General features: G+C 38.5%; 1 protein-coding gene across 1 annotated transcript in view; it reads right to left on the reverse strand.

Moving 5' to 3' along the window:
• Positions 1-4,919: 4,919 nt before the first annotated feature.
• LOC117288948 (GDP-mannose 4,6 dehydratase-like) overlaps positions 4,920-19,003 on the reverse strand; it is a 51,521-nt gene continuing 37,437 nt past the window's right edge. The window contains exons 5-10 of the mRNA XM_033769825.1: positions 15,173-15,365; positions 12,780-12,884; positions 11,784-11,911; positions 10,317-10,435; positions 6,130-6,266; positions 4,920-5,029 (exon numbers count right to left, since the gene is read on the reverse strand). Of these exons, the coding sequence (XP_033625716.1) occupies positions 4,920-5,029; positions 6,130-6,266; positions 10,317-10,435; positions 11,784-11,911; positions 12,780-12,884; positions 15,173-15,365 (792 nt within the window). The remainder of the gene's footprint in view (positions 5,030-6,129; positions 6,267-10,316; positions 10,436-11,783; positions 11,912-12,779; positions 12,885-15,172; positions 15,366-19,003) is intronic.

Raw genomic sequence — 19,003 nt, forward strand, 5'->3', positions numbered from 1 at the left:
TTTTTACGGTTAAAAAGCAATTTGATGACACAGTCAATTTGTTGAAAAACAAACATTTTGTTGATGAAAAGAGACTTTGTTTAAAAAAATGTAAATATCCACTGTATTCCTTTTCAAGTTGCCGATATAAAAAAAAACTTCAATTACCAGTTGAAATTAACACCAGCCTCCCAACCCCATCCCCAAAAAGGAAAGACAAACCTACCGTGTTCGTTGTATCTTTGTCTTAAATATGGAACCACTTTTTCGATAAACAACCATTTTTGTTGCATGAAAAGAGACTTTGTTTGTTAAATATCCACTAAGTTCCTTTCTTGTAGTTGCCTCTCAAAAACCAACTTGAAAATCCAGTTGAAATGTATACCACCCCAACGTAAAGCCAACCTATTGTATTCCTAACATCTCCTCTTAAAAATGTGGAACAAAACTAACTGTTCAGTTTTGTAAAACGGCCATGGCTTTGCCAGTTGGGAGGGAATCAATATTAGAGTCATTTGCTCTTAACAATACCGGGGACGTTTCCCCGTTGTATTACCGTAGACAGGTGGCCGCACCGCGATACCGTTTATCTCAGCCAAGCAGAGACGAAATTGACAGAGAGAGGAAAGAATACTGGGACGACGACGACCGGGGAGTAGAAATTTGCTCAAAATTAAATCACAACAAGCCAACTCAGCCACGGTTAACCATGCGAGAACGGCTGTTATCGTCCCATCCCATCACAATTGGCAGATCCATCTGGAAAAATTATGCATGTTAGAAAAAAAAAAAATGTTTGTATCCGCTATTAAAGAAAACACTGAAAACAATATAGTACGCCTAATCAATACCAGATTTTTTTTTTTTTTTTACTAATTTGATATTTTGTATTATTAGTTTTTTTCTCTTTCCGGAACGTAAATGACAAAATTGGGAGCAAGTTTTTTTTTATTGTCAATATGCAGAACTGAAACAGCTGGTATGAAAGCCTCGTGACCCTGAGCAGTGGAAAACAATGGAGGAAATAGATACCCAATGGATAGAATAGAGGAGGGGGAAGAAAAAAAAGACAAAAACAATTTAAATGAGCTTTTAAAATTGTGTTCACTTGGCATTTGGGATGCCCAACCAGTGCAGTGCTCGGCTGCGGCAGAGATATTGACGTCCAGTTGCAGTTTGCAGTTTGCGAGCAGGAAATTAAAAAAAAGGTGGTTCCGTTTGGGTTTTTGTTTTTATGTTGGGAAAGGGTTGGTAAAAAAATGCATAAAGATCAAAGGGATGGTACCATTTGTTAATTACAGCCCTGCTGTTTCAAGTATTGTACGACCAAGTAGAATGTTTTAATAAAGGGAATACATTTTTTCTCAAGTGATACACTTAGAGCCGTAAATAAAAGCAAAATATAAACAAAATTGTTTAAAATGCATAATTTTTTAATCGAAAACATTTCAAAAGGGTCCAAAGGCATTGACCATGATGAACAGAACAGAGAGGCAAGTTTTGAATCGTAGATTTGGTTTTAATCTACACACCTTCGAGCAGACCAGTACCATCGGTGTTAATTTACTATCAAATTCATTCCAGGTCTACACTGAAAGGTTTTTTTCGATAGACTGTTTAAAACGATAATGCTCGGAATTCTATCACACACAAAATCAAACAATTGTTCTCCATTTATTCTCTCTCCATTTATAGAAATTGCATAAAATGCATAATTGCAGTTTCTCGCCGCTGTTAACATCTTTACTACAATTTTCCCCTCCATTTTCAGTTTAGTTTTTTTTTTTCTTCTTTTTTTTCTTTCTTCTTTTTGTGTGTGTATGGACAATACAAAGGCTGGAATTCTGAAACCCAACTGTCAATCATCGGAAAGAAAAACACAGCAGCATGAATGGATGAAGTGGTGCGCAATGAGACAGGATGACGTCCGAGAGAAACGAGGGAGTGCGAGTGGGAGAGAGGGAGAGAGTGGGGGAGAGAGTCAACCCGAGCCAACAACCCAACGACAGAGCCACAAGCCAAGCCAGCGCCAGTCAAATTCTGTTGGTCTATAAAAAAGGGTTGCTACACACCATAGGCTGTGGGAAACACAGTCGTAACTACTACCCATTGTTGAAGCCCCTGTCAACAACAAATAACACAACCACGAGAGAAAACAAGAAAAGCAAAAAAAAAAACACCACACAACACCATAATGCCGGCCTAATGTTACCCCTTAAGACAAGAAAAACAATATCACCGGGCAAGTGTTTGCTGATTTTTCACGGCTATCTGAAGAAAAAAAAAGCGCCCGCCAAATGACGGGCATTATACTTACGACACTTGCCCTAAAGGCCAAAACAAAATCCACTACGACTAGCTTTTCACAAATTGATTTCCTGTCAACTTTTATACAAGTTTAAGGGCATTGTTGTGCAATGTTGTTCCGATTTGAAACGACACGGCGAACAGAGCTTGACATTCATAAGAACTTCTCAACCTCAATGTTTACAACCAACAGCTCTCCGCCGATGTGTGTAAAATGTCAAGTACAAATAACACCCCGAGGGTGGCTAGTAGTTTTTCTGCATTTTTTTATTTATTCCCCTGGAAAGACAACCCAAAAAACAAACAAACAATGACTTGAACAAAAAAGAGGACAGAATCAAAGGCGACATTTATGCACCTTCCCTCTGAAATGCAAGTATTGTATAAATCGACTAAGTTGATTCCAAAATGTCAGAAATCTTTTCATAAGAAAAAATTCAGGCCAAAAATAAACTTATTTTTAATGAAAAATGAGATGGTATATTTCAATATATGAATGGCCGTGATACTACCAAAAGCCTAGAACAACCCTAGCAACAAGTCTACTCCCCCCCCCCCACCCTCTTAGCATATAAAATGAGTCAACACTCCTGACCAAAAGCCGGCCCAAACTTGTACGAAAGACGAGTTATTAACGCCGGGGCCATGATAAGATCTCAGCAAACAAATTGTGCCTGTCATTTTCACGATGTGCCATCTCGTTCCCGTGATACCAGAGTCCCGTTTGGAACCCTAGCGGGAATAGTCTGGCATAGATTTTCAAATAATAAAACGAAAAGAAGAAGACAAGAAAATGCCAGTTTGGGTATAAAATGCACTTTACTATTAAAAAAATACCAATTATGAGTTGGGAGAGAGGGGAGGGGTGAAAACGGGTAAGTACGAGACATCAGAAAATGCGGAGAATCGTTAATACAGTGGTTCGTAATCTAACTCTGCGCAAACACTCCCGTGTTTACTTATTGTCGTACTCTGAATTCACCAATGAAGTGACTGTTACCGATAAATACGGTAAATGTGTGTTCCCATGCAATCATTGTTATTTCCGAGCAAACGTTGATACGACGACAAGAACAAAATAATACTAATAATGTATTTTGAACCTTTTGGTGTTTTTCTTTTTCCTTTGTTGGTGGGAAAAACCAACACAGATCAATCTGGGTGCATGTGTTTGTACAGAGGAAAGTGTTGTCCTGATGTTAATTTTATTTTTGATGTTTTGCGTGCGCTTCAAATTTTTGTTGAATGTTATAAGAAGAGAATAATTTTATTAGTTGCTTGACAGATGACGGCAATTTGAAAATTTATACCAGTTTCAAAAATTACATTTGTTGACCGGCAAAAAAAAAAAGGAAGTCTCTTTCTTTGCCAATTGTTTTTGTTAATGTTTGTTTAAAAAAAAAGAAAATCAAATTTTTCAATAATGAATAGCTTTATTATATAATGTAACACTAGAAACAAAGTCATGCCTCAAATGAACCAGACATTTGAGTTTTCAACATCAGTAATTTTCAATGGTTTTTCCTTGCAACAACTTTTACTTTGCAGTTTATATCAGGAATTTAGATTTTTACCTTGTAGCCCCCCCCCCCCACCTCTTTTCAAAATGTTTTTACTTGTTTTTAGTTAAAGGCAGTGAACACTATTGGTAATTACTCAAAATAACTGTTAGCATAAAACCTCACTTGGTAACGAGTAATGGGGAGAGATTGATAATATAAAACGTTGTGAAAAACATCTCCCTCTGAAGCGACGTAGTTTTTGAGAAAGAATAAATTTCAACAAATTTGATTTTGAGACCTCAGATTTAGAATTTGAGGTCTCAAAATCAAGCATCTGAAAGCACACAAGTTGTTTTTTCTTTCATTATTATCTCGCAACTTCGACGAGTAAAGCTCTAATTTTCACATGCATTTGTTGAGATAAACCAAGTGAGAAGACTGTTCTTTGACAATTACCAAGAGTGTCCACTGTCTTTAAATTTACTGTTGTTGTAAAATGATCTTCTTCTTTTTTTCAAATCGGATGTACTGGCCTGATACGCTAGATTTGAGGAAAGGTTGTTGAATGTGTCTCCAATCTGCAAACTTTCAGAGAGGTTTTTTCACTCTCCACTTTACGCATTCTCACCTAAGATCTTAAACCACTAACACACAGGAAGGCAGCCTGTTTGGACACAGTGCATTGAGAATTGTTTCAAACGAGCATCTTAACAAATCTTTAAGATTCTCCTGGCAATTTCCTATAAACAACCTTATGTCACGCCATTGCAGTCGGGATTTATTAAGAAGTTTAACGGCAAAACGGCAGGAACGACTTTTGACTTGCGAGGCGGATCTCTCACGGGACACGCCAAACCCTAATAAAGATCCAGCACTATAATCCGGCATTAAACGAGCGTTTTACCCTCCCATTCTGCACATCGTTTCAAATTAATCCCGCCTCCCAAAAAAAAGCTTAGCGCTAATTGAACGAGCTTTGGAATTTTAAAAGACCCGCAGGGGGAACTGACTCTTGCAGTGATATTTTCTTCTGAACCTGAGGGTAAAATCAAATGATCCAGGACATTTGCTGATTCTTTACACCCTTTTTTTTTTTTTGCGTGGCTCGGACGTAGACTAATGAAATTGTAATCAACTGGGAGATGCTTGGAGACGAAGACTTCTCTCATCCTGCCCCATCCTTGGGAATAAGCGGGTACTGTCCGTGGCGAGATGGAATACTGCCATGTCAATGTCCGACGCTTTGTAGTCGGGGGAAAACCTTTTTTTTTTTTTTTTTTTTTTAACCATAAAGGCAACAAGAACAGTGACGGGCAACTGGAGACACACAATCGCAAAAATCACAACACTGCTAAATCGGAGGTGGCAACTTGGTTCAAGATATTTATAAAGGGAGACCTTAGAGAGGCTCTGCCGAGGCAGTGGATACTGTTAATGCGAAGAAACAGTCACTTCTTGACATGTGTTGCCTATGCACCTCTTGTCAACTGAACGCTATAGTCAATCCTTCACATTTTTCGGTATCAAATGAGCCGTAAAGTGCATTTTCCTTTTTGGCTCCTTTCGGAAAGTATTAAACTTTAAATCTTGTACATGTCAATGTCCCCAACCAGGGCCCAATATCATGAGAGCCGTTTAACCACAAAAAGACTTAGCTTGTAAGCACAACAAAATAATGCTTACAAGAATAAGGTTACCAGCCTGTACCAGCCATATAACATGTTCAATTTGAGACTGGTATCCTGCTCATTTCTGCTTAAGAGGCGGCTCTATGTAATTGGGCCCATGCTTCAGGAGTCATTGCGGAACCTTGCACAACAGCACAATTTTTTTTCGTCGAATGGCACAATAGCTACATCTACGTAAACATAAATTGCAAAGTTTCTCAAAATTTCACAATATTTTGGGTTCGATTTTGTAGGGTGTCGTGGCCGAGCAGATAAAGAGCACCGAGCTCAAGCTCTGGTGCTTCTGTTCAGCAGAGTGTGGGTTCGGATCCCGGTCGTGACACTTAAGTGTCCCTGAGCAAGACACTTAACTATGATTGCTTCTCTCCACCCAGGGGTAAATGGGTACATGTGAGGGCAAGAGATGGTTCTCGTGATTGATTTACAAATGTAGATGAGTAGCGCATATTAATGTTGCACAGGCTGTATACTACCAAGGGAGCTGAGATGGTTTAAGAAATGAATTATTAGGCACAGTGTTAAGGGGTAATAATGTTGGAAGGGCATTGAGACACACTTCCTGTGTCAACAGTGCTATATCAAAACTGGTTATTATTATTATTATTTTAAAAATACACCTCTTGTAGAATTGCCTCTCGTCAATACACACTCACTACTTTCTCGGCCTATAAAATTGTTAAAATTGAAACTTACCACTTCGGTTGGGCGGTAGAACTTTGTATCAATGCGCACCCTCACGACACCTGTTGCCTTGTCCTTGCCCACTTCATTTACCCCAGATCCTTCCCATCTAAAAATTCATTCACAAAGATAGAGAAATCAAAATACAAACAAAATATTCAGATAAATCGTTTGGTGTTTTAACACCGCTAATCATGAGATGAGCAAATTTGGCCGAGGCTGGCAAAATGTTTCTATCAATAATTTATTGATATAAATGGGAGAAATTCAAGATGGCTGCACCCTGATAAAGTTCTATACATGGTATAAATGTAGGTCTGGATCCCCACCCCCCTACCCCTATTCTAGACCCAGAACCTCCAAGGTGTTATAACTCAGGGCCCAATTCCATGGCTCTGCTTACCGTTAGCACAGAATCGGCGCTTACAGAAGCAGGGAATTCTGTGCTTACGGCAAGTGTATTTTACAGGTTAGCGGCGAATTTTGGCTTCTGCGCGTGCGTACACCACGTTACTAGGCATTCTTTGCTTACAAAGCTAGCACAGAAATTTGGCGCTTGCACATAAGCGGGGAATCGTGATTGTAACCAAAGAATTCGGCGGTAAGCAGAGCCATGAAATTGGACCCAGGAGGTTCACAGACTCACCAGAAATAGGACACTACAGGTTTGGACACATTGTGGACAATTTTTTTCCCACTTTTGGCGACTGCTATGTCAGATTTTTGCCCCCAAACCTTAAAAAATAGATTTTTTTGAGTGAATGGTACTTGTATTTCAAAGAGTATCGCCCGCTCTAACGAAAACAAGTTTAACTTTTACTTTTAATGGTCAGGAACCATGACAAAAATTTAAAACGTTTTTTATAAAACACATAAGAATTGGTCAAGTGATATATTGTCGGGATCCCGACAAAAACTAATTTTGAGCACTTTATTTCACTGCTACTAATAATTGGGCGGACTTTTTCGAGCAATGGCTCAAATGAAAGCTTGTAACTTTCTCGACCCCAATCAAAATACCTATTGAATTTTAAATAACAATTTTGGGGTCAAATCGGCCAAACAGCTGACATAGTATCTTTAATTCTTTCAAGAAAATTAAAGTAATTTTTGGGGTTGAACAAAGAATTGACTAGAGTGGGATTCGAACTAACGACTTGCAGATTACCGTGCTGGCGCTCTACCAACTGAGCTATCTAGCCCTGTATGTTGGCGGTGTCCCTATTTTGTCAATATCTTTGTTCGGGGGTGCCAATCAGAAGCCACACAACATGCTAACTGCCATTTAGCCAGGGATCACACCCAAATTACAATACATACCTTGAAATATTCAAGGAGGCTTTTGAGAAAAACTCTGAAATCTGAAATAATGCAGCTTCCAACATAACAAAATTCCTGTTTTGATCGTTTTCTCACAGTGTTGTCTGTTTTCGTGCGTACGGGTATACATTCGCGTGCAAGACGCATGATGCAAGCTTAGACGCATGAATTCTTGGTCACCGTATCTTGACTGCACAGCGTTAACACGCAACACAATTCGTACACACGGCAGACTGTGAGAGCACGAACAAAAATGGTAATTCCTTAACGTTGGGAGCTGCATTATTTCATGAAAATGACGGATTTGTGAAGAATAATTTACGATCAAAACCCACCGCAGAAAGTTATGAAGCTGTGAAAATTTTCCGCCCCAGAAATGTACCCCGATATCCAGGACATCACTGTAGTACAATACGAAAGTGTAAGGCCGCCAGGGCTTACATGCCAACTAACATCTACAACACAGTAATGTCAATTAAAGGTCAATGGAGTGCTAGCCAGACTGTGCTGTGATAGTGACATATGCTGTCAATTGTACATCATTGCAAATTAAACTATCACAATATGGTGCAGCCATTATGATTAAACAAGAATGCAATATGAGCGATGGCTTGGAGTAAGTCATTTATCATTGTTTAAAGCAATCGCACAACATCGGTAAACAGTAAAATCCTTGCCTAGTAAAATTAGATCACGGCCAAGACTCCACTCAACTGTTATGCTATAGTAAACAGCAGCTAAATACCAGTCACAAGCAATGTGTATGGCATGAAATTTTGGCCAGTAACATGTGTGCAACAAGCAAGCTGTATTTTCGTGCTTAAAAAAAAGTAAATTTTTTGCTTATACATAGCAGCTCCAAGAGACTGGGCCCTGGGGTTGCTAGGCTGAAACCTGGATCACTAACTATACTTCTTGACTGACACAGGAAGTGGCTTTTTAAAGGGTGTATGTAACTTTTGTCGGACAACAAACACAATGTCCACAGTTACACTAAACTTACACAGTTTGAAGATAATGATAGTAGAAAGCTTCCCTGAAAATATTACGTGCTGAGGTGCTGTAGTTTTGGGGAAATGAGTAAACAATGTCATGAAAATAATTTTCGTCTCATAAGACAAAAATTATTTTAATCATTTACAAACGTATTTTCATGACATTGTTTTACTCATTTCTCAAAAACTACAGCATCTCATTAAGTAATATTTGAAGGGAAGCCTTCCACTATCATCATCTTCAAACCCTGTAAGTTTAATGTACATCTATGGACATTTTGAAAAGGTACACAAATCCTTAAAGTCATAGCAATTATTTTCCAAAGGCCAATAAATTGCCACTATACACTGGTAGACTCACTCACAAGCTTAATTATTCCTTCTTTTTTTGTCAGGGTTTCTATTACACAACTTATCTATTGCAAATTTGTAAGTAGTTAAAATGTGTATTTCTTGGTTTCAGTGTAATGCATTATGCCAAAATGAAAAAAGCCTAGAGACAGTACATGTAAAATGTAATAGTGCATTCATTTCATTTTTTTTTTTTTTTCTTGTTTTCAAATACAGGGCACTAATGAAAAACCTTCTGCAATCTGAGGCACTGTATTTTTCCTCCAAGCATCTTTTCCCCCAACAATAACGTCATTTTTTCCTTCAATTACCAATTAATATCAAAAGAAAAAAAAAGGTGTGGGGCACTTCAGAGAAAATGCTGGTAAAAAAAAAAAAAAAAAAAAATAGTCTTCATTTTCCCAAATTCAGACAGCGCCATTTTTTTTACAGAAGGTACTCTCTCTCCGTAGGGACCAGGTCTCTTCTTCTGCCGAATCCACAATTCCCCTGGAGGTTGGCGAACCGGTTGCTGGATGTTTACACTACACTACACGTCAGCCCCTTCTGGAACAACTGTCACTACGACAACGCAATCGCGGAACGGAGAGAGACTTTCATGGACATGTACCGGGGCCAGGGAGTTTAATTAAAAAACCCAGCCACTCTTACGACTAAACATCCAAACTCCATCCCTCCCCTCCCTCCCCACAAGACCCTTGTACTAATTTCTAAACCATACTTTGCTTTCCCTATTCACTTCTTGTTCAGTTTCATGTTTTTTTTCGTTCGTTCGTTCGTTCGTTCGTTGAGACGAAAGTAGAGAATCAATTTGGAAGGGCACTTCCGTGGGTTGTCTGCCTTAATGGAGACGGGGGTAAACAACGGGCTGACAAGGGCAAATAGAACCTGACAAAATGTTGTTGTATAGATTGTGTGGGGAGTAGGCGTTGGTTAAACAAGAAACTTGTTTTCAACGCTTTTTATTTTAACGCGTAAGGGGGGTCTGTGTATCAGACTATTGACCCTTAATTACCCGCATAGGGTGAGGTCGGGAGAACTATCTGCAAACCCTTACGAAAAAGGAATTGCGTGCAGCGCATCTTTCGTTCAGCATGGGCCCTCCCTTTTTATTCAGTTATTACCCCGTCCCCTCTAAAAAACTTCTACCATGCTGTCCCAATAAGCATTCTGACTTATTCAACAACAACAAATAATATTGTTGGGGGATGACTTCTTTATGTTTTAACTCAAAGGCACTGCCAGTTTACAATTTGGTGTGGCACAATCTGCAGCTGAACGTACCAGAAGCAACGAAGGTGATTGTCTTCCTGCCCGATAGTCATTGCCTTGGTGCCCTTGAAATGCTCCAGTAAAAGTTAACAAAATTTCCTCATAGGGTGCCACTTTACAAAAGACAAAATGCCTTGGTGCCCTTGCCCCTTTCAAACACGAAGGGTACAGGCCTGGAATTGTTGTCAATTCAAATCCATTTACAGATCCTAGCTACTTACATAATGTCCACCCCGATGCACTTGAAGGCTTCAATGATAAACTCCCGCACACTGTGGGCCTCATTTGTAGCGATTACAAAATCGTCGGGTTCGTCCTGCTGTAACATCATCCACATTGCCTACAAGTTCAAAAAAACAAAGAAAGAAGTCAGTCATATAGATGCAAGTGATAAAGCAAAGTTTGGCATTTAATCTGAGACCTCAAATTCTAAATCTGAGGTCTCGAAATCTTTCTTGAAAAACTACTCCACTTCAGAGGGAGCCGTTTCTCAGAATGTTTTATACTATCAACCTCTCCCCATTACTCATTACCAAGTAATGTTTTGTGCTAATAAATATTTTTAGTATTTACCAATAGTGTCCACTGCCTTTAATGGAGGGAGGGAAACATGTGATTATGATTAGTTTCATATTTTGACTTCACTGTGTCAGAACTGTATAACTAACAAAAACTTGTTGGATCATAACATAGTCTGGAATGAGTTGCCTAACTTTACACCATGCAGTGAACAACAGTTGCCTAACTGCTTAATGCAGCAGCCTAGAGCTTTTTACAAGGGGTACAGATTTCTGCCTAACTAATGACACTATTGCATAGATGCCCAATCCAAGAACGTCACAAACTGAGTGAGTTTGTTTAGCAGATAATAGGTAACCAGCCAAAATACCAACTGATGTTGAGTGGTTGTCACTGGTCCCCTTGTCACTTTTGCTTAGAAGAAACCAAACATTTTGTAAGCCATATTGTTTGCTTAAAAAAGGGTCTATGTACTTTTTCCGAACACAAAACACAAGGTCCACAGATTTACATTAAACTTACACCTGTACACAGTTGGAAGATATTGATAGTAGAAAGCTTCCCTTGAAATTTTACTTACTGAGGTGCTGTAGTTTTTGAGAAATGAACAAAACAAAGAATTTTCGTCTCAGCTTTAGCATGTAAAAACTTGTTTTAATACGTTTAAAACCAGTTATGTACACATGCTATGATTCTGGTATATTACCATAACTGGTCAATGGGATTTTACATGCTAAAATAATTTTCGTCTCACTGAGACAACAATTATTTTGTGACTTGTTTTAATCATTTCTCAAAAACTACAGAACCTCAGTTGGTAACATTTGAAGGGAAGCTTTCAACTATCAATATCTTCAAACCCTGTAAGTTTAATGTAAATCTATGGACATTTTTAAATAGTACCCAAATCCTTTAAAGGGAGGGTAAACCTTTGGGTGATGGAAGTAGTGTAGTTTTAGAGAAATAGTTAGTATCACCCAAACTTTTGCATCTGAAAAAGGTTTCAAGCATGAAGCCTTTCTCCTATTTGGAGGATGGTGGAGGTACACTACGGATGGTGGGAGCATTGGTCTGGTGGTATAAGGAACGGTGAGGCGAGACCTTCAAGGAGGATTGTAAGGAGTGCTGGGGCAAGTTAACAGGGAAGAGGTGACCAACAGGCAACTCACTTCAACATAGTCCCTCGCGTGGCCCCAATCTCTCTTGGAGTCGATGTTACCGAGGCTGACCACTTCCTGCTGGCCGAGATGAATCTTGGCGACTGCTCTTGTGATCTTCCTTGTCACGAACGTCTCACCTTGGAAGAGAATAAATAGCAACAGAAAAACGGACTCCATCAGTCTGACGGTAGCATCCTTTAAAATAGAGTTTTCAGGTGTAGATTTACAGAAAATAATTAACGGAATGGGGAATGGTTATACATTTAGATTGGTTTTGTTTGTCACAGTAATGCTAATTTTCAAGAACGATACCACAGAAGTCATACAACTTACAAGACAGTTTTGGCTGAAAACCGTGCCTACCTCTTCTGAAAGCAATGAGGCATTGTAACATGGAGATTGTCTTTTTACATGAACTTTGAAATCCATCCATGTTCAGCAAGGTGACAGCGGGTACCAACCGCATCTCTGGCTGTAGCATTCATGAATGGACACCAACCTCTCAGTAATCTGATGAACGATTCATGCATGAGTCGTTCGTCAGCATTATTTGTCAGATTTAAATGTTTCTTGGGTGGAAAAAAAACGGTATCCAAACCATATCCCTTTGAGGGGAATCCTTTCTCAAAATAGTTTCTACTATCAACAGCTGTAATGCTTCTCACCAAGTAAGCTAGGACCCTACCTTTAAGACCTTTCCTGCACTATACGACAGAAGAAGGAAGCAATTCGACAACTCACAATTTCTTTTTATGAGTTAAGCTCTCATGAGCAAATGTTTGGGAGCTCAGCCATTGGTTGGAATAACTCAAAATCTGTCAATGATCCGTCCCAGAGATAACTCGTGGCTGAACTATGTAAAAAAATTAATAATGTCAAATTTGTATTTTATTATGCAAATTTATGCAAATGTATACCACTTATGTAATTATTTACGCCATTTCTTTAGTAGTTCCCTTATTTCTTCACTCAGGCGATCAAAGAATCCTTTTACTTTACGCTTACCTCGTTTTGGACTTTCATGGTTGAAGAGAATACCATTACAGGCAAACATCTTGTAAGCTTCACGGAAGTTGATGGTAATCCAGTATGCGTAAAGCTTTGCACAACCTGCACAAAAACATCAAGAAGTTTGACAAAATTGTAAAGTACGTAGAGTAATTAACCACAAAGGAAAAATGACAGGATAAGGTTTAGTAGGATTTGAAACTTTGCATGGTGGAAATACGATTATGGAAAGGTTTGCGGCAACACCATGTAATGACTATCTCTGAAAAGAAACATTGGTTTCAACTCAACGTTTCGATCAGTATGCTCTGATTGCTTCTGGAGAAAGGGTAAGATTTTTTTAAACTGCTTGTGGTTTAACAACAACAAAATTGACTGAAGTGGAATCTGAACTGATGAACTCTGGTCTAGGTAACTTCATCTTGGCGTGATTAACAAAAAAGATGGGCCTACCATGTACATGTACAACTGCCTAACCATCATTACATTTTCGTCATAGTTCATGTGTATAGTGTGAAGTGAACTGACTGGGCAACACATCTGCCTAACTGTACATTGAATGTGTAAAGCAAACTGCATACGTGTACATACAATGTCATGAGTGCACAAAAGTTAATGGACTATTGTACATGTCTATGTACCTTACTTGCCTTGCCTTACATTATAAATTGTATAGAGTGAATTTAATGTACAATGTATGTTTGCCAAACATGTACAGCCAAATTTGCACAGTAGGCATAACGTCATATACATACATGTATTAAACTACGTTACTTGTGCATAGTTGCAAAACTAAGTTACCCAACTCTCACAAGAGGGCGCCCTTGACTGGATTTACACCAGCAAAATCAGAATTTGTTGAAGAAAAATTGTTGAACTCTAGTTGATTTTTCAGTCAAGGCCACTGCAGTTTCACAGCAACATTCTTTGTGTTGATTAAGGCATGTACTCCTCATAATATAACAAAAAAAATTGGTTGGGTTAACGAGGGTGACTAAAGCAGATGCAGTTTGGAAAGTATTAAACTCATCTGAGGATGTACATGGAAATGTGGGCTTTTTGGGAAAAAAATCTGGAAAATATTAAAATGGATTACTACTTCAATGACCCTGGAACGGTTTAAGTTGATCTGAAGCACTAGTCAGAATGTTCATGCTACACCTTGCGTACAGTACAGAGACCGTCAAATTGGCATCGTGTGGCTGCACTGTTTATTTTGCCTGGGATTTGCCAAATTATTTCTATTTCTTTTTCTTACTTTTTCCAATATTTTTGTTCCAGTTAGTTTTATGTAAAATTTCCTCCAATTCCATTTTTGGACAAGGAGGACATTTTATGGATTACCGTAAATATCTGGACAACAAAAATTCCAGAAAATTGTCTTGACCTACAAAAAAGTCTGAACTTCCAGAAAATTGTCTTGACCTCCAAAAAAGTCTGAACTTCCATAAAAATCTGGAAGACATACATGTACAACCTTGCTTATTACCAAGTTGACTGACCCGAATGACATGTTGTATTATGTACAGTGACGAATCGTCATTACCACTGATCCATGCTCAGTCACAGCCTAAACCCAATATCGGACAGATTTTTTTTTTATCAAAAACCAACTGGGCTCAATTTCATAGCACTGCTTAACGATAAGCAAATTTGTGTGCTAAACATAGAAGAAAAATGTCCTCATTTAGTATGACAATAAGCGTATTACGCGGATTAGCAAGAAAACTAGGCAGCCATCTTGCACGTTCACCATTAATTTGTATTGTTACGTCATTCATTTTATTATTATTATTATTATCATTACTATTATTATTATTATCATTACTATTATTATTATTATTTATATGGCAAATCACATTAAAATACAAAATTTTCATACAGTAAGCACGGGAATGTAGAGTGTCATGGCCGAGTGGTTAAGAGCATCGAATTCAAGTTCTGGTGCTAATTCACCAGAGTGTGGGTTCGAATCCCGGTCGTGACACTTGTGTCCTTGAGCAAGATACTTTACTATAATTGCTTCTCTTCACCCAGGGGAATAAATGGGTACCTGCGAGGGTAGAGGTTGATATTGTGAATGAAAAAGCCTTTGGAGCGATATCAACTGTTCACCAGGTTGTATACTCCCAAGGGAGCTGAGAAACATTAAAAAGGGATGTTATTGGCCCTATGACCAGGGCACTAATGTAAAGCGCTTAGAGAATTAAGTGTTAGTTATTAGGCGCTATATAAATCGAAAGTTATTGTTATTATACCTTTTTGTGTGATTATGGTAAGCAGCAACACGAAATAGATATCTCAAAGTACAAAATGTAAGCACAAATATGTCCCTTAGCAGCTCTATGAAAAAAAGAACCCAGATTCTACAAGGAATAGGGGCTCCTTACCGTATGGAGAGCGCGGATAAAAAGGCGTCTTCTCAGTTTGTGGAATCTCTGCGACTTTACCGAACATCTCACTCGTGGATGCTTGGTAGAAGCGGACGGAGTCGCCCAGATTGCATGTTCGTATTGCGTCAAGGATGCGTAGAGTTCCCACTCCATCTACGTCTGCTGTGTATTCACCAAGCTCAAAGGACACCTGGAGAGAAGAGAGAGTGGGAAATAACAGGTTCAGAAAGTTGTCGTGAGTTGATGTAAGAACATTCATTTTATTGGAATGAAATGTTTGAATAATTGAGAAACGCCCTGTGATGTGTGGTTACACAATGTACATAAATAATGCCTATTTAAGACACTGGACACTATTGGTAATTGTCAAAGACCAGTCTTTTCACTTGGTGTATCTCAACTCATGCATAAAATAACAAACCTGTGAAAATTTGAGCTCAAGAGGTCAAAGTTGGGAGATAATAATGAAATAAAAAACACCCTTGTCACACGAAGTTGTGTGCTTTAGATGGTTGATTTCGATACCTCAAGTTCTAAATCTGAGGTCTCGAAATCAAATTCGTGGAAAATTACTTCTTTCTCAAAAACTGTGTCACTTCAGAGGGCGCCGTTTCTCACAATGTTTTATACCATCGACCTCTCCCCATTACTCGTCACCAAGTAAGGTTTTATGGCAATAATTACTTTGAGTAATTACGAAGAGTGTCCACTGACTTTAACATGTATACCTCTATAACTTCCATCCCATTTGACAACAAAATCAGGGCTGGAATCACATGGAGGCCACTGCCTCTTGTTGCCCTAAATCTTGGCCTTGATGCCCTGTAAATTGTTTACTATAGATGCTAAGATTTTCCAGTAAGTTAGAAGTGTCCCCTTGCAAAATTAAAATGACCATGACCTGTAAAAGATGGGAGTTCCATGCCTGCAATGGACTGTGAAAGTCTGGCACATATTGAAAATGAACTCAAACGACTCGAACAAAGGCTTTATTTTGTATAAAATCAAATACTCTTTACTAAATTAAATTTGTACAAAATTCTGAAAAAATAAAAAATAAACATAGCAATATGTGTTTAAGATACCATAAATTTATTTGTTTATATATAGTAAGAATATTTTGCTACAATAAAGATGCTTGAAAACCTTTAAGAACCCCATTTTACAATCTTGCCAAAGTTTGTCAAATCATTACACAGGTTTAATCAAATTAACGGCAGTTGGGCGAAACTATAATAAACTTGAATAGCAGGTCAAGTCTTATTCTTCATAAATTGCATTTTTGCCAAGAGCTCAAATAATTAACGCAACAGCCGCTTTGTTCACTAACCATCGGCACAAGCCGTTTTGTGAAACGTGCGTGTGCTGCACGCCATCCTCACGCAAAATGCACGAGTGTGGTCCGATTTGCCTGAGAACGGTGGCCGATTCACGCCATATTGCAATTTATGCATAACATCAAAAAAATTGTGTCACGCAACAAATACACTTACCACAAGTCAAGCACTTAATTTTTTAAATGATATCAGTTTCACTTGAAAAATAGAACAAATTTGTTTTCCCCCAGGCACCAGGACAAAAAAACATTTAGTATTCTACACAACCATTGTTACCCTTACCTCATAAGAACCACTTCTTTCTCTCAATAACTTAATATGAAACAGTTCCAAATTAGGCAATTCATGCGAAACCGGCGTCCCAGTATCTCCCAATGTAACAGTTCCATGCAATTCATTCCAGTCCATCTCCCTTTTTCTATTATGCACCTCGCAAATTATTTGCGCACACGAGGGGTGGGCGTATTCCAAATTGACAATTCCTCACAGTCTAAAAAATGTGGGTTAATGTAAATTAGCCTTCTGCATAACTTGTCCCAATCTGGAAATTTTGTGTTTTTTGTGTTTTTTTTTTTCCTTTCTTAATGGAGATGTTCTGGTTTAATGGACAGTTAGATAAAAGTGCCGGACTGCCTACAAAAGCTAATCAAGCGGGTTACAGCATGGGGGGGGGGCTGTAAGTGGCATGACTAGATTTGATTCGATTAGTAATTTTCTTGGGACAGTATTCTTCTCTGTCTCTCTCTCGAGCCTTTTTTCCTCGACACCAGCGTGTGAACTGGGAGAAAATAGAGCAATGTCAACGGGTTCACTGAGTCGTAAACTCTGGATAAAGTTACTAATGGTTGCTCAAACATCAAAAGACCCTTTATATTGTATCAAACTGGTAGGGGGAGATGGCCTTAGCTTTGCCTTTCAATGACAACCGGACCTTCATCATAGAATGAAATACCTCTTCAAATCCGCAACATTTCTAGTCTTGATACTTTCAAGATTAAAGGCAGTGGACACTATTGGTAATTGTCAAAGACTAGCCTTCACAGTTGGTGTATCTCAACATTTGTATAAAATAACAAACCTGTGAAAATTTGAGCTCAATCGGTCATCGAAGTTGCGAGATAATAATGAAAGAAAAATAACCCTTGTCACACAAAGTTGTGTGCGTTTAGATGGTTGATTTTGAGACCTCAAGTTCTAAATCTGAGGTCTCGAAATCAAATTCGTGGAAAATTACTTCTTTCTCAAAAACTATGGCACTTCAGAGGGAGTCGTTTCTCACAATGTTTTATACCATCAACCTCTCCCCATTACTCGTCACCAAGAAAGGTTTTATGCTAATAATTATTTTGAGTAATTACCAATAGTGTCCACTGCCTTCTAGTTAAAAACCACATTGTTTAATGTCATTTATGTGTAATTGTTCTTTTTTGTCTTATTTTCCTTGCTATGTGTGGTTTCCCTCATGTACGCCTTGAGCACCTCATTTTGGTGGATTTTGGCGCCCTATAAATATTCTTTATTATTATTATTATCAGTGAGGCATTTGTACGGAATTTGTGAGGCATTTGTGCATGGTTAATAGTCCTCCATTTCAATCAGTGTAAAAACTAGGCTACACTATGTAGTTAGGCAGATACATTTGTATCAAAGAGTTGTGGGCTTTGACGTACAAGCATAACAAATGGCAGAGTTGAAGACCATGTCTTAGGGAGTTTTTTTTTATTTTAAAATTGGGAGCTGCATGTACCTGAAGGGGTCACATGACAGCCATCGCCTAATGTGCATTTTGGAACATTTTACATGTTAATGGTTTTATCCGAATGAATTTTTCAATTTTGGTTTTTCCATAGCGGGGCGCAATTTGTGCGAATCAGCTTGATTTGCTAGTTTGTGCATAGGAAGACCCTGGTATTGAACTTGAAATCATTAAGGGGCTTGGAGTATCACATGCTGTTTAAAGGTAGTGTCATGTACATGTAGAATGGTCAACACTCAAATTAATGAGAAGCAGTGCAGCTATGATAGAATATAAAACTATTTTCAGAAAGGCTTCCGTCTCCTGACGCTGACTAGAGCAAGCTAATCGAAATGTTGAGACCAATTCAAGAACTGACCCCGCGGTAGTACAGTAAATCACAATCCTACATGTCTGTGTATAAGGTAAAGTAGTAGTCCTAGCCTATTTCTATACCATCCAAGCAGGACAGTTCTTTTCAGAACTAAGAAGTCTCCCGTACCCCGACGTCTACTCCGCAGTAGTAGAATAAAGCAAGACAGTTCTCTAAGAACAAACTCTACCTGGCAAGTAGATACACACATGGTGTTACCACAAACAAAATATATATTGATTTCCTTCAAATTAACTACATGTAGAGCTTATAGTTTGGACAACATTCCTCCAAGAAACATTTGAACCTGACAAATGATTAGTGCATGATTCGTTACTCAGATTTCAGAGGGTTTAATTTCAAATATGGCCATGGAGCCAACA

The sequence above is a fragment of the Asterias rubens genome, chromosome 4 (assembly GCF_902459465.1).
Source record: "Asterias rubens chromosome 4, eAstRub1.3, whole genome shotgun sequence".
NCBI lineage: Eukaryota > Metazoa > Echinodermata > Asteroidea > Forcipulatida > Asteriidae > Asterias > Asterias rubens.